General features: G+C 34.8%; 3 protein-coding genes across 4 annotated transcripts; 2 read left to right on the forward strand and 1 right to left on the reverse strand.

Annotated features, from left to right (window-relative positions):
* The first annotated feature begins 6,221 nt into the window (after nucleotides 1-6,221).
* On the forward strand, nucleotides 6,222-10,851 carry LOC104229694 (GCN5-related N-acetyltransferase 7, chloroplastic). The gene is made up of 5 exons (XM_009782379.2): nucleotides 6,222-6,599; nucleotides 7,650-7,805; nucleotides 8,965-9,060; nucleotides 9,173-9,293; nucleotides 10,208-10,851. The coding sequence occupies exons 1-5, from the start codon at nucleotides 6,282-6,284 to the stop codon at nucleotides 10,369-10,371; spliced, it is 855 nt and encodes a 284-aa protein (XP_009780681.1). The 5' UTR covers nucleotides 6,222-6,281; the 3' UTR covers nucleotides 10,372-10,851.
* Nucleotides 10,852-12,143: 1,292 nt separating this feature from the next.
* LOC104229693 (mannosyltransferase APTG1) lies at nucleotides 12,144-16,250 on the forward strand. The gene is made up of 9 exons (XM_009782378.2): nucleotides 12,144-12,559; nucleotides 12,647-12,764; nucleotides 13,884-13,988; nucleotides 14,164-14,450; nucleotides 14,636-14,917; nucleotides 15,012-15,213; nucleotides 15,383-15,534; nucleotides 15,638-15,800; nucleotides 15,894-16,250. The coding sequence occupies exons 1-9, from the start codon at nucleotides 12,345-12,347 to the stop codon at nucleotides 15,975-15,977; spliced, it is 1,608 nt and encodes a 535-aa protein (XP_009780680.1). The 5' UTR covers nucleotides 12,144-12,344; the 3' UTR covers nucleotides 15,978-16,250.
* A 1,039-nt stretch (nucleotides 16,251-17,289) lies between these two features.
* On the reverse strand, nucleotides 17,290-20,439 carry LOC104229692 (VAN3-binding protein). Of its 2 annotated transcripts, none has more exons than XM_070162698.1 (8): nucleotides 20,178-20,439; nucleotides 19,940-20,008; nucleotides 19,787-19,855; nucleotides 19,188-19,545; nucleotides 18,868-19,032; nucleotides 18,627-18,676; nucleotides 17,818-17,875; nucleotides 17,290-17,687 (listed from the first exon to the last, which is right to left on the reverse strand). In XM_070162698.1, the coding sequence occupies exons 1-8, from the start codon at nucleotides 20,355-20,357 to the stop codon at nucleotides 17,470-17,472; spliced, it is 1,167 nt and encodes a 388-aa protein (XP_070018799.1). In that variant the 5' UTR covers nucleotides 20,358-20,439; the 3' UTR covers nucleotides 17,290-17,469. The 2 variants fall into 2 exon arrangements, with proteins under 2 accessions (XP_070018799.1, XP_009780678.1); XM_009782376.2 differs by having other exon boundaries at nucleotides 19,940-20,011; nucleotides 20,178-20,438.
* Nucleotides 20,440-20,973: the final 534 nt, after the last annotated feature.

The raw sequence follows: 20,973 nt of genomic DNA on the forward strand, positions 1-20,973 counted from the left end.
CGTCTAAAAGTTTCATATTGGGATAAAGTGCTTACTAACAAAGACGATTTCATACCTAGAACTTGAAATCGAGGCTTTTTATTAAGAATGAAATAATACTTACCACGCTATCATAACTTTTGTTTGTTGCAATCAATATAAAGTGTTAGGCTCCCGTTCGATACAAGAAATAATAAGGGATTTTTCACTTATGATCGTGGTGGTATAGATAGAATTTCTTCACATTTAATCATTTTGGGTTTGAGCTGCCGGTAGGGGAGAGTATGCCATTGGATTCATCTGAATCGATTACTTTTGCTGCGGAGCATAAATTTATTAAAAATGCAATAAATTTTAGGTCTCAATCCATAACTTTAGAAATATAACAAGTTCAATGCTAAAAATCTTAAAAGTTGAACCTACAAAAGCTAAATCCTGGATCCGCCTCTGATTCTAGGGAGAGAAAACCTAGTAGAGAGTTTTCACTTTTAATGAGCGTTGTGCAACGGTGAATCCAGATTAATCTGGACGCCAATATAAGTACCGAGCACTGGATGGTCAAACCACATTTTCATTTTTTCTGAGAAAAGCTGTTTTTCCATCACATAATTGCAATTTTTTTTTCAAATGAAATATATGTCCAAACATAATTTTAAACCCAAATATTATTTTTCAACTTAACTCCAAATACTACTCCCTTTGTTTCAAATTAGATGAGGTATTTTCTTTTTTGGTCTGTTTCAAAATAAATGACACATTTCTAAATTTGAAAATAATCCAACTTTATACTTTCCATTTTATCCTTAATGAGAAGCTTTTATAACACCAAAAAACTTTTAGCCCCTTAAGATTTTATGACCATAAGTTTTAATTTTTTTTCCTTAAATTTCGTACCGAGTCAAACTACCTCACCGAGGGAGTATTTTTTTTCCTCTTCATAAATTACAACTTTCATGTCCAAAACGCCTACAACTCATTTAAGAGAGGATCCCATGAATAAGACTATACTATAGGTTCTACTATAGTATCTCACAATAGTAAAAGTAGTACTACTACACTAATTAATTCTACTGTTGACCATCCTTACTACGCAACTCCTTTGAATTGTCTAAGAAAATTCATTTGCATGCATGTATTTTTTTATGTGTATTTCAAGTAATTCCTTGTGAAGTGTACGTTTCAATGTGTTGTTTGTATATGGACAAAGTTCTTACGTGTGTTTTGAATTAATTATAATATTTTTTTATTTTGCATATTTGAGAATTAATATAATGGTCGATTTTCGACCAAAAGACACCCCTTAAATAAATGTCCACTAAATATTAGAGATGACAATTTAAGTTGTGGTGGCAATTCCTCCAATGCTAGCATTTCTCAAACATATATTAATGTGTTATTTATGTGAAATATATAGTATTGTGTTCATAAACTATATAATAATATTTGTTATATGAGTTCCTCCAATGCTGGCATTTTTCAAACATATATACTTTTGAAAGTTTGCAACCTCAAAATCTTCGGCCGAGGTTTTTATCAGTCGTTAAAATCCTCAACTTACAGTAATCTCCACAGTGGCAAATATAACGTTATATTAAAAGAATTGAACTTTGTGAAGCATTAGACATAACTAATCTAAAATGAAGTTAAAGAAGATAGGCCAACAGGCTCACTACCTACGGTGTACTTACGAGGGTGGACATAATATATAGCGCATGGTAACCATGCGTTATATCCCGTCAAAGTTGACCAGACTGAGACGTTTGACTTGAGGCTATAACGCATAATTGGCATGCGTTATATCCTTTCAAAGTTGACCAGACATTTCGCTAGACTGAGACGTTTGACCTGAGGCCATAACGCATGGTAAGCATGCGCTATATCCTTTTAAAGTTGACCAGACATTCGTTAGCCTGGGACGTTTAGCCGGAGGCTATAGCGCATGGTAGGTATACATGCACTATAGGTATTTTAGTTCTTTATTATTTTTTCATATGTATTTTGTTTTTTCAAGTTACATTACCTTTTTTTTTTTAAATAAGAAAAATGGAAAATTTAGGACGTTTTGGTTCCTGCACATTCGACCATTTTAAAGTACAGTTAGAGAAGTATTTATGTTTGTGTTGTCATTTTCAGTAGCTATTTCATATTTGACTAGTAAATTTTATTCTAAATCCAGAAGTACGTAACAGTAGTCATTTATGAATTACAGAAATCGCATTCAAGTCGTTATAGTAGCAACTCATCATAATCAGTCAACGTCAAATAGGTGGACAAAATAAGAAAAATCTCTAGGGAAATATTTTGTCGAATTTATAGATGAATTGAGCAAACATATTAGGTTATGCATAATTTTAATGAACATGTGTCTTGTACAATAATTGTTGAAACGATTTACTATCTATTTTTATATTTTAAAATTATAGAATTAACCAACTTAACAAATGATAGTGTAATTATCTAAGAAAGCGATAACCATCGAATTCTAATGAGAATTACTATTGTACCTCACTCTCAAGCTTTAGGACTCGTCTAAATAGGTGTATAAGGCTAGTACTGAATATAATGTATTAATAATATTGAGATTAATAATGTTAAGATTAGTTATATTGAAATTATTTCTTATTGATTGTTTAATTAATTGGTTGGTGTATTCAAGGTTTTGAAAGGACAATTTTATTTTTATACATACCTATTCATGTAGTAACAATTATGATATTGCTAATGCCATGATCTATTATTTATAAGAATAGTACATCATCAGTCCCAAATTCGTTATCATATTTTTCTTCTCGAGAATCAAACAATCTGAACATTGACCAATATTTTTAAATATTTTTATTATATTGACGTGAGAAGAATTGCAATTTACAGTACTTTTCGTACAATTTTTGAATATCAAAGTTTTAATTTCAAAAAATTAAATTAATATAATCTAATTTATTTTAGATGATTAGTCAAATTGAATCTCAAGAAGCGAAATATGACAACTAATTTGGGACAGAGGAAGTACTGAATAGGATGTATAAAACACTAACAAACAAGAGATTAATAACACCAAAACTAATAAATATATATATTTTTTTATCCGGTGTTCGGTATCCGCATTGGAATCCGATTATATCTGGATTCGCGATGCGTAGGTCCCATTCGGGAGGAAGCGTTCCCCACCAAGAATTTTTCTATAGCTAACTCAAACCCGAGACCTTTAATTAAGGAAAAAGTAACTCCATCCACTGCACCAGATCGTTCTGTGGTTATTTTCCTTAATATATCCTACCAAACGACCCTAGTGTTAACACAATATCCAAGGAATGAATGAATCTAGACTGCCAAAGAAGATCTTGTGAATTTTTTGTAAGTAAAAGCTGATTTTGCTAAGGATTATATTAAGATCAGACAAGAGTGTAAGTGAGTTTTCATTCCGCAAAAAATGCACGTCTCGTTTCTTTTTCTGAGTGTTTTATATTGGGAAATATGTTGATGCAGTTTTTAGCCTGACAATTATTGTAGATATAAAGTGATTAAAAAGTAGGAACTTGGAAATTGGAATTTGAAAAAGAAAGCAATTATTCCACTACTAGGATATTAGCCTGACAAATTAGTCCAAAACTATACTGTACCAATCTGTAATAAAAAAAGGGTAAGTACTATAAACTATCAGACCCTATCATAGGTCCTGGTTATTAATGAAGCATATAAAATAAAAAAGAAGAAAAAAAAAAGGAAAAAAGAAAAGAAAAGAAAAGAAAAGAAAAGAAAAGAAGTATTTCTTGGTTTAAACATTTGTTTAACCCATCTAGTTTGGTTTTAAATTTAATTTATTTAATAATGGAGATGTACAGACCAGCTAGTTCGGCATCTATAATGTTTTATTATATATATCTGCTATATTCTACATGAACTCATACTCAGTAATTCAATTAAAGTTTATAAAAAATAGGAGAAAATCAACTAGTGTTATTCGTCACCCTGGTCTAAAAAGATTGCATATACTTTGATCATTAAATCATACTCTTGAGTGTTAATTTTAGATTTAATCTTGAAAGAATTGGTGCTAGTTTTGCTGTCAAAAGAATTTTTTTGATGTGTTTGACTTTATTTTTAGAAGAGTTGTTCTGAAAAGAAAAAGAGATTTTTACATTCCTATACATTATATAAAATTATATTATTATTCTTATTTAAGGTTTACTATAATTACATTTTATATACTCAATTACTATTTATGTACATTTTAAGAGAATTAATGATAATAATTAGTGTACTAAAATAACTTTAACGTTTCTCTCTCCACATCCCACCCCCTCCCCCACGTATTTTGCACTCACCCACGATTTTCTCTTTCACAAAATTCAGAATCCCTTCATTAACGCCTAGTTCCTCTCTTCTTCCATAAGCATTCTAAATTTTTACTCTCTTCTTTTCAAAAAATTACCTCCATTAACGTCTGTACTTAGCTTGATTTTCAATGAAGAAGAAAATAACTTCAAAGAATAGCCCTAAAAACGGCAAAGGCGCCGATATTCTTACGTTTGATTTGGGTGTTTCTTAGAGAATTCACCCAAAAAAAAATTATTTGTTTGAATTGAGTGTTGTTGCAAAGAATTGGGAATTCTCTCTACGTCTCTCTATATCTCAATCCCTGATTTCAGTAATATAAAACAAAGGAAAAGAGAACAGCAATTTCACCATTGATAACCATTAAAAAGCTTTGAAGTTTTGCATTCGAATTAGGGTTTAGAACAATTATTATTTGTTTGGATTGGGTGTTGTTGCAAACAATTGAGAATATGGTTTGGAGTTTATATTTCAATTTTGAGAGTGTTTCGGTGAAGATTAGACTTGATTTTGGCTGAATTTCAGATTGAAACTCGAAGAAGAAGACATGATATACATTATATTTACAAAATTATAGTAAAATTATAAAAAAAATTGTATTATGTTATTTTAACAACCAAAACCACAACTTCACACCGAAAATTTGACTTTGATTTGCTTTCAAACTTCTGACCATAAGCCTAGTTCTAACCCATAATTGAAACTTTTTACCAAAGTCTAAAGTTTGAATATTGATTATGAGACGATTAATTTTTATGAACTTTATAATATTCGGCTATTCTTTAAATAAGGGTCTTAAAAATGGGTATTTGTGCACTTCACCTGTTACTTTCACATATGATTACTGAATTTTATCTACTATAATATTAAAATCATAACAATTATTTTTATCATATTAAATATAATACAAAAGTCACAAATCTATTTTTATCATATTAAAGTAACTGAACTTTACACCCAAATTATTATATTGTTGTTAGACTACTCTCAAATACTTTATGGGATGTTGTTAGCACTTATTTACATCTTCCTTGTTATTTGGCCTTTATATGCTTTGGTTGTAGTCATTTCTTTCATTATTGTCTTGTTATTTTGTAAAGGTTGTTGTATTCCTTTGATTTTTCGTGGTTTCCTTGTTGCCATGTACTCATACCTTTGGTTGTAAAAATTCTTGTGAATTGAGTTATTGATTTAAATTATTGTACGGGGATCGGGTTGCACGCCGCAACAGGTGAAATAAAGGAGGTGGTGGAATAAGGGAGAATATTTATATTGTGATATTGTTATTGTACGGTGAGATCGGGTTGTACGCCGCAACAGGTGAAATAAGAGTGGATTATTGTGGTAAAATAAGGGTGAATTGTGATATTGTTATTGTACGGTGGGATCGGGTTGCACGCCGCAACAGGTGAAATAAGGGTGGATTATTGTGGTGAAATAAGAGTGAATTGTGATATTGATATTATAAGGTGAGGTCGGGTTGCACACTGCAACATATTATGTTTGTTGTTATGATATTGATACTTATTGTACAGTAGGATCGGGTTGCACGCCGCAACAGGTGAAATAAGGGTGGAATGATATGCTAGAATAAGGTCGAATTATGATATTGAATATTATATGGTTGGATTGGTTTGCATGCTACAACATATTTGTGTATTTCGTGTATTTTGTATCCCCTATTTTGTGAAGTCATTGTTTTATTTGAAAAATAGAAATACTTAACTAGGATTTTTTTAATTTTCCTCCCACCATTTCTAAATTTTAAACTGTGCAATTGTATTCCCTCTTTGTGAATATTTACTTTTTAGGAGAAAAAATAATAATTTTTGATTTTCCAATTACAAATGAAATTCTCTTTAGAATCATTGAAAACAGAGTCCAACAAGACCCAAAAAAAAAAAAAAAAAAAAAAAACCAAAATTAAGCTAGAAAAAGCTTGGACCAAAACAAAGCAAACAGAAAAAATGGCAATCCTCATTACACCATTTTCATACTCACCACAAGCTTCTTCTCTTTACCTTAGCTCCAAATTACACAACACCAACATCTCTAGTACTTATGGCTATAACAGTAGTACTCCTCTTCGTTCTTTTGTTATTTGTTCTTCTCAACAACTTTCCCAACAAAACCAACAAATTTCTCCACCAACCCCACAGCCAATCTTGATTGATAAATCTATTTTAAGTATATCTGAAGCTAAGTCTGAAAATGAATTATGGGCTGCTTCTTGTCTTCGTGTTAGAACTTTCTATGATTTCCAGCATGATACTCTCAACACAGAAGTGAGTTGCTCTTGGTCCACTTTTTTTTTTTTTTCTCCTGTAGCTGAATTTAGTTATTTATTGTTAGTATATATAGACATAGTTTGTTGAATTTTATTGTGATTGGTGTAAGAATTTATGGATATAGTGCAATATTGTTCATGGTGGTGGCAACGGTGGCGGAGGTGGAGGGGAAGGAAATTTTAGTGGCGGAAAAAAAACCCAGAAGGGAGGGGTAAAATGGGTTTGGGGCACTGAGGTGTGGCATCGACCTAATCAAATGTCATAGTCACGTAGGATTGTATGTCTACTTTGAATAAACTTAACGGAGGAGTAGTATATTTGAACCAATAGTATTACGGCATGAATATATTTGGATCCAAAGTATAACGAGGGGTATATTTAAACATTTTCTCGCAGTAAATAGTTATATCTCTTTTTACCTTCGTCCAAGAAAAAAAGGTGGATTTTTATATTTAGTTTTCTCTGATGTTAGTAAAATTTGGAATTTATTGTAATTTATGTGACAACAACAACAACGACCCAGTAAAATATCACTACTGGGGTCTGGGGGAGTAGTGTGTACGCAGTTTTTATCCCTACCCCGAGGAGTAGAGAGGCTGTTTCTGATATACCCTCGGCTACAGCCAGAGCTTGTGAATTTATCTTGCCAAGAATATAAAAAATCAACCTTTATGTTTAGTATTATAATTTATTCTCTTTTTTTTTCTTCATCCAAAAAAGAAAAGTTCCTTTTTTGAATTTAAATTATATATTAATATATTTGAGTTTTATTGTAATTGATGTGAACAGATTATTGGGTTTCTCTTTTTTTAAATCCAAGAATTCCTATTTGTCTATTTTTTGTGTGTGGCAATGTTAGTTCCAGTTAAAGAAAAATGTTATCTTTGTTTGACTAGCATGTTGTAGTGTGTCTTTTTTGACAACTAAGATAAGGTGGTTTTCATCCTTTACAAGTTATGTTCTAAATTTTTTGATCTTTTGAATATAGAGCTGATGCTATTAAAGTAAAATACTGATTGTTATATCCTCTTTATCAAGTTCTATTAGGATCATACAAAGTACCTGACTGAACGTGAGTTTGAAGCATTGACGGAACGTATCGCTGGGAAAAGAGTCGGCTTTGGAAGAGTTTCTTGCGTCAATGCTACCCTTCCATTTTCAAAAGTCTCAAATGTTGCATATGATTTGAGTACTTCTTGTAAAGTAAGAATCTTTACATTTTGGTTTCTTCAATTCTTCCTGTTTTAACCTTTTTAGGAAAGTACTTTGATTGCTTATAGAAACTAGTGTATGAAACTAGTCCTTCGATGAGGCTTCTTTTTTCCTTACAAAGAAAATGACGCGTTATTTCCCAGAAAAGGAAAACAAGATTAAGTGAATAATCACCAGGAGGATATAAGAAGCTATTCACTTTAAACTTGAATGTTTCAATTGTAAGTGGTTCATCTTGTAAGTTTTCTCGTAAATCTTGAACTCTTTTCCACTCCAGTGTTTACACTATTTAAGTAGAGAACTGTTCTTGTTCTTGAAAAGATACTGTAGCTTACAAGAAATCCAACTTAAGATAAAACAGATGTTGATATTATCCTCCACTAATGATAGTCTTGATACGCTCAATGGTACGTAATGGTGTCGTTGGCTGGGAATCCAGGTATTTTGAAGCTTTAAGGTGGTTACTCTCTAGACTCATAGTGGATGGAGAGGTGGAGTTGTCGCCAAGGCCCTAAGGGATTTGGTATGATGCGAAGAGTTGTGAGATCCAACAGTTTTTGTGCTGAGATGTAGAACTGAGATTGCTAGTTATTGCCCGATCAACAAGGTCTAATGGCACTTGATCGCAGGAACAATCTTGAATATGTGAGTTTCACATAGCCGGTCCCAAGCCCAGACTAAGGACCGGGTCTTGCTTGGTTGATAGCCAGCATGAACAATAGTCAAATTATGATGAATTCTCTAAACATTGAATTCGTCCGGACATTTGAAATGAAATGGGTTCAAATGGATTGTAATGAATGTTTTGAGGATTCCTATAGCATATTCATCTAGTTTCGGATTGAGGCATAGTTCTTTGTTTGATTGATTGTTGAAACGAGTATTAGAGATAACCAGATATTAGTAGGACTCGTCTATCTTAAGGTCTGGATATTATTACCTCACTCTTCGTCATTTTAGTTTTCAGGTTCATCAATCATGTCGCACTTAGATCATTCCAGTTCTTATTCACTAAATCTTGGGAATAAATCTTTGGATTCACAGGCGTACTAATCTACCATACATTGTTGCCTGCATCTGTATTAAGAGTCGAGTCCAATCGTACTTTATTCGTTGTTATTTAATTTTTTCAAGTTTCCATTATTTGCAGTTTTCTCAAGATAATGTGGAACTAGTTGTCGTTGGGACACTGGATATTAACCAGTGCATCAGACTTCCTGATGAAATCACAGGAATGAAACCAAAGGTATCATCATATTGTACGTAAATGTGTCGTGTTGTCTGCATTTATAGTACTTGTTGATCTTTGCAAGGACTCTTTGTATAAGTTATCTTATCGTTCTACTGCATCCAAACAGGGAATTGGAGCTGATTTTGCTAGGGGGTACGTGAGTAATGTATGCGTTGCTAAAGAAATGCAAAGAAATGGCCTGGGCTGTGCTCTTATTTCTAAAGCAAAGATGGTTGCTAAAGACATGGGTATTTACTCTTGCTTTAAATATCACTATGCTTTATCATTTATGTGTGTGTGTGTGTTGAGGAGGAAAGTATTATGTTGTTTGCACTATACGTCTTATTTTTTGGTTATTAATATACATGGAAGGGGTAAATGGCAAACCCCTCTCCACCCAAGGCGGATTAACTTTAAAAAAAAGGTCCAATATGAAGTGTCCGATAGTGCAAGACTGCAAGTGCTCAATTTTGATGAGGAAGAGGAGCCTTGGAGCAATGGTAAAGTTATCTCCGTGGGACGTATAGGTTATGGGTTCTAGCCGTGGAATCAACCACTAATACTTAGATGACTGCCTATATCACACCCCCTTGGGGTGCGGCCCTTCCCTGAATCCTTCGTAAACGCGGGATGCTTTGTGCACTAAGCTGTCCTTTTGCTCAATTTTGATGAACAGATCTTAGCTATTGTTAATTGGACCTGAGTTTGTATGGTCATATTATTATGCAAGAAAAAATTGTTTTCTCTAGCAGTTTTTGAGCTCCTAACAGGTCTATCTAGAGAGATAGTGCAGCATTTTGCTGCATGCACTATTTCTTGAATACTAAATGCGAAGAACTAAACCCCTCATATTCTTCTAATTGCTTCTTTCTTTCCTTTGTGCTTATGCTTTACTGAGCCGAGGATCTATTGGAAATAGCCTCTCTATCTGCACAAGGTAGGGGTAAGGTTTGCGTACACACTACCCTTCGCAGACTCTACCGTGTGGGATTATACTGGGTATGCTAATGTTGTTGTTGGTTCTTTCTTTCCTTTAGATTCACACGAAAGTAGTATGCTTTTGTCGTATTACAGTAAATGCCATCGCTGTTTTATTAATTACATAGTGAAATTATCTACTTTAGTTGATTAAAAACATTACTTGCCTGCGATCTTTTTTCAGGAATAAGTGATTTATACGTCCATGTTGCCATTGACAATGAGCCGGCGAAGAAGTTGTACATGAAATGTGGCTTTGTATACGAGAACGAAGAACCTGCATGGCAAGCAAGGTTCTTAGATCGACCTCGAAGGCTTCTTTTGTGGACAGATCTCTCCAGCTCTTAAGGTCTTTCCATGTAGAATATACACAAAATTCTCATTTCTACCCTCAATATCGGGTCATTCTATAGCATTGTTATACCTTCCCTATTCATCGTGTGTTGGTTATCTGTCAGCAACAGTTTAGCTTACGATGTGCTTGGAATCCCTCGTCCAAAAACGTCCGAAAGAATCAAAAGCTAGAGGAGTTTGTGGGGAAGGGGATTGTGCCATGTGTTAGAAAGTACCTATAATTGTATCATTTCTTGTAGATTTTATTGCAAGTAATTTCTTCACGGGTTCGAGCTGGAAACACCCTCGTGCAGAAATGCAGGGTAAGTCTGCGTACGATAAACCCTTGTGGTCCAGTTGCATCAGGCGATCCTTTTTTTAATTTCTCCATGTATCATTTGTGTCCATCTTTTTACATATCATATTGAAAATGTAAGATGTTTTACTTGTTTCCTGTATACATACTATAAATATGCAACAACTAAATTGACTATAGATTTAGCATCTTGCATATTTTATTGTTTCAAGCAATGGTCCTTTTGATAAAATGAAGCTAACTATTTCTTCAGTGTCTAACAAAGTCCTTTGAGAAGAAATGATCTATTATAACTAGCTATAACTTTCTATAGAACAAATTAACCTTACAAAAATTTCATGTATTTTGTTTATTCATTTCTTGTGTTATATAACTTATAGTTTACCAACCTCATGTGAAAAGAGTCAGATAATTAAAGGAGCACTTAGCATACATGCGATATATGATAATACGTGAGTACTTTTTGGGTAACATGAAGTGAAATATAATTTTACGAAAATCCCCCACTTTAAAAAGTGATTCTGATAATAACTAATAAGAGATTAACCAGAGATTACTTAATCGATCAGAAATAATACATGAGCAATTTCAAGATAACACATAGACGATCTATGATTTCATAAGGATCTCCCACTTTATAAAAATTCGATCCTAGTAATAACTAATAAGTTATCAACCAGAGATCATTTAGGCGAATATGAATAATACTTGGGCGATCTATAATTTCACAAGAAAAGATCTTGATAATAATTAATAAGCAGCGATCAACCCGAGATCACTTAGGCTATTATAGATAATATATTGGCAGTTTTTAGGTAACACATAGGCGATCTATTATTTTAAGAGGATTTTTCATTTTATAAAAAAAGGATCGTGGTAATAACTAACAAGCGATCAACCGTAGATAATACACATGGATGATTTTTAGGCAATACATAGGCGATTTATACAATCATGAGGATCTTCCACCTAATAATAATAATAATAATAATAATAATAATAATAATTTATAAGCGATCAATCGGAGATTACTTAAGCGATATAGATGATACATGGACGATTATTTGGTAACACATAGGTGATCTGTGGTTTCACGAGAATCTCCCACTTTGTAAAACCGATCCTAGTATTAACGAAAAAGCAATCAACCGGAAATCACTTAGGCAATCATATATAATACATGGATGATTACAGGTAACACATAGACAATCTATGATTTTACTAAAATTTCCCACTTTATAAAAAATATTCTGGTAATAACCAATAAGCATAACATAAAGTTGAAGAGGAAAAAAAAAATATTGGAGTATAACTTTTTGGTTTCCCACCCGATGTCTGACACCCGCACTAAAGCCCGACTATATCCGAATTCGCACCGCGTAGGATTCCATTCGAGGGAAGCGTTCCTTACAAAAGATTTTTCATACTTAGAGCTTGAACGTAGATCTCATTAAGTGAATAGTAGCCCATCGGCTGCAACACACCCAAAAGTTCCACCTTCTCTATTGAGTTTGTAAAAATAACAGCTTTTTAAAAATAGCACCTAAAAATTCTCTTGTTTTTCTTCTAAGCTGACACCAGAAATCCAATTAAAATCTTCTTTTTAATAAACTGCCCAAATCTCCCTCCTCTTTTAACAAAATCTTGAAATTCAACGATCCCAATTTTCACTATGAAACAGAGAAAAAATCTCAATATTTCACCCAATATTACCAACATCAATGTTTCAAAACCTTATAAAAACAACAAATTCACACACCCTTTATTAAAAAAAGTTTTTACCCTCTGTTTATGTTTTAGATTTATAAATGCTTTATTGGTTCAAACATATTTCAATCCAGATGAACACTGGCAAGCCCTTGAAGTTGCACATCAAATCACATTTGGGTTTGTGTTCTTTTTCCCAATTCTTTGTGTTTCTTGAATTTATTTTTTATTTAAATTTTAACCATTTTTTAGATGAAATTTTTGCAGATATGGACATTTGACGTGGGAATGGGAAAAGGGTATAAGGAGTTATTTCCATCCAGTAATATTTGCTGTGTTGTATAAAGTTCTTTCCTTTTTTCATCTTGACAAACCTTGGTTCATGGTAATTATTTTACTATTTTTTGGGTTCTTTTAATTTTATGGAGTTTATTATTGTGAATTAAATCTGAAAGATTGAATTTTTATTGTTCAGCTCTGAAAGAATTAACTTTTATTATTGTTTTTTTGGTTGGCTCTTAATATGACAAAATAAATGGATATAGACACACACACTCACACTCACACTCACATAGAGTTACAAATTCTAACTGTTTTCTATATGTCTTTAGTTTATAAGTTCATTTTGTAGAGTGGAATTGATAACAAAGCTGATACTATAGTGCAGAAGCTCTCCCATTTATGAAACTAGAAATTTTAGGGTGTCAATGGAGATGTTGAGATTGGTTATTGATATTTTACTCTTTTCAAGTCCTGGAAGGGAGCCTTGGCGTAACTGGTAAAGTTGCTGCCATGTGACCAGGAGGTCACCGGTCCAAGCCGTGGAAACAGCCTCTTGCAGAAATAGACCCTTGTGGTCCGGCCCTTTCCCGGACCCCGCACATTAGCGGATCTAGACTTTGAAGTTTATGGGTTCCTATAACGATCTCAAGTTATCAATTGGGTTTACAATCAAATATTTATAGATATTTTAATGAATTTTTTAATACATATAAAAGGACTGTGCAAAAGCTATTGGGTTCCCGGGAACCCACACATTACCCTCTAGATTTGCCACTGCGCGCATAGCGGGAGCTTAGTGCACCGGACTGCCCGTTTACTCTGTTCAGTTCTACTTGTCCTACTTTCTATTTAGGTTATCCAAATTTTTTGTTCTACTCTCTTGAAAAGGAAACATTTTCCGTACATTATTCTATACTTTATGTAATATTGTACTATCGTAAAGACGCCATTAGACACTTTCACTGAATTTAAGTTCCTCTCCACCTTTGTCAATATTCTCCAGAGTACATTTTGTAGACAGCTGAACTCTGTTAACTGAGTACCCATTTCCCTTATTTGAATTGCAAGATGGTGCAATTAAAAGTAAGATATAGTATATGCTGCTTTTTGATCGGCGATTTTAGCTCTTTGCTTTTTGCACATTTTGTTTGATGATTGATAATTGCTTATATGAGTCAGACGTTCTTCCTGCAATGCTTAACAAAATCTCCTTTCTTTTCAGATAAGGAGTCCACGACTGCTGCAGTCAACATTTTCAGCTATTGGGGACCTCTATTTGTTTAAGCTGTCTCAAGAGTTATTTGGTGACCGTGTTGCGAAATTCTCGGTATCCTTTTCGTTTGTAACACATATCATCTTCTTGATCCTGCTTTTTGTTATCTTGTGTATTTTTTTTTAACTCAAAGATCCACAAATGCTCTTGCTTTTATAGGTGTTTCATAGTTTACTTGCTGATGCTTCGGTCCAATATTTTTGACACTGAAGTACTTAACGATCTGCAGCTTTTTGCCCAGTTGACAAACTGGTTCATGTTTTTCTGTATCACGCGTACTTTATCCAATAGTCTGGAGACTGTTCTTACCGTTGTGAGCCTGTACTACTGGCCTTGCATTAGACCATCTGCTAGCAAAATTTCTCGGGAGTCTAGAAAATGGGCTTTAGCTGTAGCTGCACTAGCATGTGCAATCCGACCTACAAGTGCCATTACATGGATTTATATCGGTGTCCTAGAGTTGTATGTTGCACGTGAGAAGCTGAAATTTGTTTTTCTTGAGGTGATTCCTATTGGGTAAGTGTCATTTCTTCTAAGAACTATGTCATCCCATCATTAAAATATGTAATATCTATTTTTAAACTTCAACTTGTTCTTTATGATTAATATTAATATTTGTGTTTGCGGTTGATCTATTGCTCTTTGTACTGTAAAATTACATACTGACAAAATCCGTTACCACTTTTAACACATGGAATCAGGACATTAATTCTGGGATTTACTTTTCTGGTAGACCGCTGGATATACGGCACTTGGGTCCTTGTGCCTCTGAACTTTCTGAAGTTCAATTTTCTCTCTTCTGGCGGAGACTATTATGGAACTCACGTGTGGCATTGGTACTTCACTCAGGGTTTTACAGTTATGATCTTCACATTCTTACCATTTTCACTTGCTGGCATTTTCAAGTCTGAGCAGTGGAAGCTAGCTGGTCTAGTCGCTTGGTGTTTGGCAATTTACAGCTTGTTGGGTCACAAAGAGTTCAGGTACTTGTTCAAATTATATCTTTGCATTCGATAATGTCATAGGCATAGTTGATCGAATAAGTGTTTGTCGTTTTCTGAACGGTCCAACACACAGGTTTGTCCTCCCTGTGCTTCCAATAGCTTTGATGTTCTCTGGATACTGGTTGGCAACGATTGGAGAACGTGATAAGTCTAATGGCCGAGGTAAAAGATCTCCAAGCACTCACGACAGGAGCTCAGGGAAATTGCAACTGGCCATCCTGTTCCTAGTAGTTAGCAATATTCCGATGGCATTTTACATGAGTATGGTTCATCAGGTATGCCAAAGTTCCGACATTTTTTCTCACCTACGTCAAAAGTAAGAATTTTCTTTTAAGCTTGAATGTCTGTAGTTTGTTTCTTTTTCTTTTGTTTGCACTATGGCATCAGAAAATTCCTATTTCCATGATTTTGTTTTTTCATATCTGTAACCTCTTGCTTAAACAGAGAGGGACAGAGGATGCAATGAACTACCTCTCTGTAGAGGCGAACAACGGGACAGTGAAAAGTATCCTTTTCTTGACGCCCTGCCACGCGACACCTTACTACTCAACTCTTCACCGTAACCTTCCTATGCGTTTCTTGGATTGCACACCAAGGTATGTACTCTAGATTGCCAATTTACTCTGGATATCTCTGGTGATCCTCTTTTGTTTTGGTTAACCGAAGTTGAACTTTTCTTTATGCCAATCGTTTCTACAGTGAAGAGAAGGGAGCTCTAGACGAGTCTGACCAGTTCCTGCTGAATCCAGCTGGTTTCGCAACAGAATTTGCTAAGAATTGGTCTATACCTAGTCACATTGTGCTATTTGACTCACAGGAAAAACTACTAAAGGACTTTCTAGCTTTGCATAATTTCCAAGAGGTTGCTTTTCTTTCATCTCATTCTGCTTCTAAACAGTTTATATTTTCTTTTTTCTTTCATTTAAGCATTTTTGTGTGATTGTCTGATTGACAGATAAAAAGGTTTTTCCATGCGCACTTCAAGGTGGATCGAGAACTTCAGGCATCTGTTGCTGTGTATGCATTGAAAGGCCAGTGATTCTGTCCTTGATGAGCAAAATAGAATCTACAAGTTGGTGTTTAAATTTTCTCTAACTATTCTAGGTGTAAATGGTTTCTAGTATCATTTGCCTTCTGGTTTATATTTCCATTATTTTTTTCTTTTGTTCCTGGAGGGATGGCCTTGAGTTTCTGCTATTTAGCGGAAACTTAGAAAATTTTGTAGACGTGGTTTGGTTACTTAAGTTTTGTAAGAAAAGCTAAAGGAAATATATGGAAAGAAGAAAAAAAAACATTATTTTTGACTCAGTGACTTTTCTTGCTTCAGTGTCCACTTTTTAATTCCCACTAGTACGTATATGGCTATATCTATTCATATGTCTGACTGTGTATGATGCATCAAGATATGATGTTTTTAATGTGTGGTCCGATGCATAGATGTGAGTACATCAGTTCATGTGAACTATGGCGGCTACAACTTCCTCTTCGGTTTAGTTTGTTCGTGTTCTTTTCTTTCTCTATTTCAGCAAATGGGACTCAGCTTTAGTCTGGAAACATTACTTTCTCTCCGTTCTGCTTAGTTTGTCCACTGATTGCCTTATTTCAACCATGTTCATTGGTATTGCCCTCCTCTATTATTCCATACTCCGTTCAAAACGATTTCCAACAGAGACAAGTGACATTTTGATAACTCATCACGAGGATTTCAATGCACTTCAGAATCGGTTCTGAATAAAGAACCATATTAAACTTGTCTTTTCCTTGGTAGGATGCTTCCTATTTAGCCAATGTTGTCTGCTGAATCTTCCCATACCAGTACTATTTGTGTTTGTCCTGTAGTCTATTATTGTTAGATTTCAATTACTACATGCTGTTCTTTTCGCTTCGTTTTCTTATTATCTTGTTGTTGTTACTGCTATTTACTACTGCTTTCTTTTCATCTTCCCTTGAGCCGAGGATCTATCGAAAACAATCTCTCTAACTTCAAGATAGGGGTAAGGTCTGCGTACACACTACCCTTCCCAGACCCCACTTGTGGGACTATACTGGATTTTTTTGTGGTTGTTGTCGCTGTCTACATAATGTCTCTCACGCTATTATTGGTTCCATTCTGGTCAGATATTCTTTAATTGATGTTGAACATGAAAGACCAGCACTGTGATTCATCAAAAAGAGTGCCATAGCTTAGACTTTGAACATCTGTTTTTGACCGTATTTCCAGAGAGGGTGCAGTTTTAGGTGTTGCTTATGAGACTGAAATGTCTTCTCCACATTATTACTTGGGGAGCTTTAGGAGTTTAGGTACATAATTGGAAGCAGAAGAATTAATTCATCAAGTAAAAAGATTATGGTCGAAGAAAAACATGAAGCAAATAATATAATTAACCAACACGTAACTAGTCCAAAAACAAAACCCGAATATGTAGCTATTAACAGATCAGACAACTTAGAAGCTAGAATGCTATATAACCTATAATTACACAACAAAACTCGTACAACGAATGTGCTGATGCCATAAATCTTTATTAAGTTTAGCTTTTGTAAAATTGAAGCTCGTATTTTGGAAATGAAGTAGAGAGCGTCAGCATTTGGTTAATAGCCATTGACCACATTCTGTATCGCTGGTGATCATCCATCATGTCGAGCTTGATGATTCCCCTGTTTGTTGTTAGCACAATAAGATAGCAACTATCTGTTTCTGCTCCGTTAGAATCCTTATACAGCTCGACATGTAGGTCTAATACAACACCTACAATCGGAAGTGCAGTTGTTCATAAATTTGTAAATTAGCATAATAGAAAGCATTGCGTTCAGATATATAATGCGAGAAGTGCAAGAAATGCTGAGGTGAAGAAACAGTATCGCATACAAAGACATACTTTCCTTTTGTCTTGAGAAGGCCTTCAACATAGTTGCCTTTGTTGTTCTTAGGATAACCTGTAACATGAGTAAGGAATTTAGGTTTGTATTGGAACCTAAGTTACTCGGACTCTTCACTTTCGGTGCCGCATCCATGTCGACACGATGTGGGTGTGGGATTCGTAGTGGATCTAGTCAACCAGTTTTGCGTATTTTGACTAAAATCGACGGAGAAATTTGGAACAGAATTACAGATACAATGATTTCTGAAATCTAAACAAAAGCTAGGGTGAAATTAAAGAAATGGAATAGAGAAATTTCTATATCAATCTCTTACATTTTATCTCCTTCTCAATCCTCCTCTTGATCAATATTTTCTCCTTTTCGGAATGCTTTGTAAGTTTTCCACATGATGTTTCATAATTTTGACGTATTTTTATAACTCTATTTTTAGATGTTTGAACTGTTTTTAGCCGAATCCCCACATCCGTATTCTTACCTGGATCCGTGCCCCCGAATTTTAAAATTTAGATCATAAAGGATCCGACCTCTAGATCTGCACCCATATTGACACCCATACCCGAGGCCGAGCAACTCAGATTGGAACACATGGTATTGAGATGTTGTCTGTGACCTCACTCTTCCTTTTTTTGGGTTATCATTGAAATAAAACAGAGAAGAGAATGCTGCTTTAGTTTTGCCTTTCGAAATCGCTGTCATTTTCCTTGATATTAAGACGCTGCTATGTTATTGGAGCAAACTTATGTTGTAGGTAGGTAACAAGTGAATATCAGCTGAAGAGATATAAGGATTTCAGTTATGTTCACACCTTGGCTTCACCATTTAAGATAATAGACACCGACCTTAGCTTGGATCTTCCTGTTCAATGTAGCAAAACACAAAAGAAGCATCAGTTGATTATCCAACAAAATATTCAAAGAATAACTCTTGCATCTGAATCTGGAAATACGGTATATTGATCCCTCTCTTAATGCTCATCTGCAACAATTTTCTGTTCAAACTCCTGACAGCATTTGTGGTAAATATTAATTATAGAGAAATAGACATACCATCTGATTTCTCGATATAGAGCTCTGCCCCCTTGGAGAGAATTGATATGCACTTCTCATAGTTAAAGTTGTAGTCGTTGCTATCAATTGGGAGAACTGGTGTGCTTCCATTTATAATATTCTTGAAGCCAGCTCTTGCTTTGAGTGTTTCTGCTCCTCTGAGTGCTGAGACAGTAGCGGTGCAAGTAGAAAAAGGCGAGTTTTAGTTGCATTTTTTTTATGTTTAGATATTGGTACGTTAGGTTTTGTAACAGCTTAGTTGGTATGCACATTATATTTATGCACACTATGTATTTTAAGAGGTGGAGAGAAGCCATTACAGGTCGTAGCTGCAGCTGTAAGGGTCAGAATGTCGCTAGCATTTGTGCCACTCATAGCTGAGCCAATGACACCGGTAAGTTGGTCCCTCTTTGCACCCATAGCTTCTGCCACTTTTGCACATTGTGCTGCAACCAATGCAGCTGCGGACGCCACAGCCGACTCCTTGGTACCTCCTGATTCATCACGGTTCATGTTTTCAGCAGCGATGGCGGCTAAGGCAGCTGCAACACCTGCCACTGATATCGCTGCATGTACTTCAGCCTTCTGTAGTCTCTTCTCTTCTTTCCTTCTCTGCTTAATTTCTTTGATCCATTTCTTGATTGACACATTCTTTAATGGCCCTATTTTCCATGGCATCTGCATGAAACAAGCTCTCCTCACTTAGTTTATTTTCACCATCACTACTAAAAATAGGAATTAGCGACGGACAAATTCTATAGCTTAGCGACGGATTATCGACAATTTATCAAGAAATTCTGTTAGCTACGAGCGATTTAGCGACAGATTAGTGACGGAGTATTTTGCTAATTCCGGCTTTTTTGCAGTGCATGTTGCTTAAATCCAAAAGCTTTTGATAATTGAATGTTTCTGCACTTACCCATTTTTTCTGGAAATAGCTGTTGTAATTCAACTCTGGATGCATTGCTTGCTGCATCCATATCCACGACTAACGAACAAATGAAAGCATGTCATGAGCCTTCTCGAAAGAATCTGAGGTGATAATGCACATATTTTGTATTCTATTTCTTACCTTGACATCGTTGGATTTCCATGGCGGTATTGACTTATCTGTATCATCCATCTTCATACTCTTCTCCATCTTCTGTGATCACCAGCATGATATATTAATGCTAACTATGAACCTCAATGTTTTGTAGTAATTGTGTCATGTTAAACATGATTTGCGAGTTGTTAACTTAGATTACACTGGGTTTGTTGTTATTGTTGTTGTTGTTGTTGTTGTTGTTGTTGTCGAGTTATTAACTTACCGGAAGAGGAGGTTTGTTGTCAATGATTGAATTCTTGATCGAGCTTTCGTGGAGAATGAGAGCTTGATCTTGCATCTCTGGCTGGAAAGCTTGAACTGCAAAGCTGCACCAAGCGCGCGAAAGGAAGTCCATTGTCTCAGGATGTGCTTGTGAAATTGTTGGATTTGAATCAAGATCCATCTTTTTAAGATTGAAAGTTGTTCTAAAGTTGTAAGGTGAGTTTGATAGAATGCTAAATTCAGTTAGAGATATAAATAGGCAGATATTGAAAGCTAAAAAGTGTCAAAATCACATCTTATTCTGAGCTATTTTGTTGGTTATCATCATAGGGTCCATATAACATCTATAAAGTGTCAATTCATAGCTTTATTATGAATACAAAGCCAGCCTTCATGAATCATTAGCTTTGCTTGCTTACCCCCTTTAACAACAATCCACCCTCTTCTTTAATATAACATTTTTTTTTAAAAAGTTTATTTTGGTATCTAATTCCTAAAATGCATGTGTGAATATGAAAAAAGGGCCGCCCAGTGCACTAAGCTCTTGTTATGTGCGGGTTCCGGAGAAGGGCCGGACCACAAAGGCTGTTCTTGGAAAAAAGCTATGTACTTTTCTATTTTGATAATGATGGTGTTCGGGATAGTTTGCCGTATCTCAACTATTCCACTATGCACCTGATGTCTCCCACCAACACAGGTTACCAAATAATTCTTTCTACCAAAGCTTAAGCAATCTTTTCATATATGTAGTATCATCATTACTCTCGTATTTTCTTATACACAGATCTCTATTACTA

This window comes from Nicotiana sylvestris, chromosome 11 (assembly GCF_000393655.2).
Source record: "Nicotiana sylvestris chromosome 11, ASM39365v2, whole genome shotgun sequence".
NCBI lineage: Eukaryota > Viridiplantae > Streptophyta > Magnoliopsida > Solanales > Solanaceae > Nicotiana > Nicotiana sylvestris.

Bases quoted from the DNA above. Each gene is read 5' to 3' on its own strand.
- LOC104229693 (XM_009782378.2), top strand. From the start codon at position 12,345: ATGAAACAGAGAAAAAATCTCAATATTTCACCCAATATTACCAACATC. The intron at 12,560-12,646 runs GTTTGTGTTCTT...AAATTTTTGCAG, and splicing joins GCACATCAAATCACATTTGG to ATATGGACATTTGACGTGGG. The intron at 15,535-15,637 runs GTATGTACTCTA...TCGTTTCTACAG, and splicing joins TTCTTGGATTGCACACCAAG to TGAAGAGAAGGGAGCTCTAG.
- LOC104229692 (XM_009782376.2), bottom strand. From the start codon at position 20,357: ATGGATCTTGATTCAAATCCAACAATTTCACAAGCACATCCTGAGACA. The intron at 20,012-20,177 runs GTAAGTTAATAA...TGGTGATCACAG, and splicing joins ACAACAAACCTCCTCTTCCG to AAGATGGAGAAGAGTATGAA. The intron at 19,546-19,786 runs GTAAGTGCAGAA...TGTTTCATGCAG, and splicing joins GCTATTTCCAGAAAAAATGG to ATGCCATGGAAAATAGGGCC.
- LOC104229694 (XM_009782379.2), top strand. From the start codon at position 6,282: ATGGCAATCCTCATTACACCATTTTCATACTCACCACAAGCTTCTTCT. The intron at 6,600-7,649 runs GTGAGTTGCTCT...AAGTTCTATTAG, and splicing joins ATGATACTCTCAACACAGAA to GATCATACAAAGTACCTGAC. The intron at 9,061-9,172 runs GTATCATCATAT...GCATCCAAACAG, and splicing joins TCACAGGAATGAAACCAAAG to GGAATTGGAGCTGATTTTGC.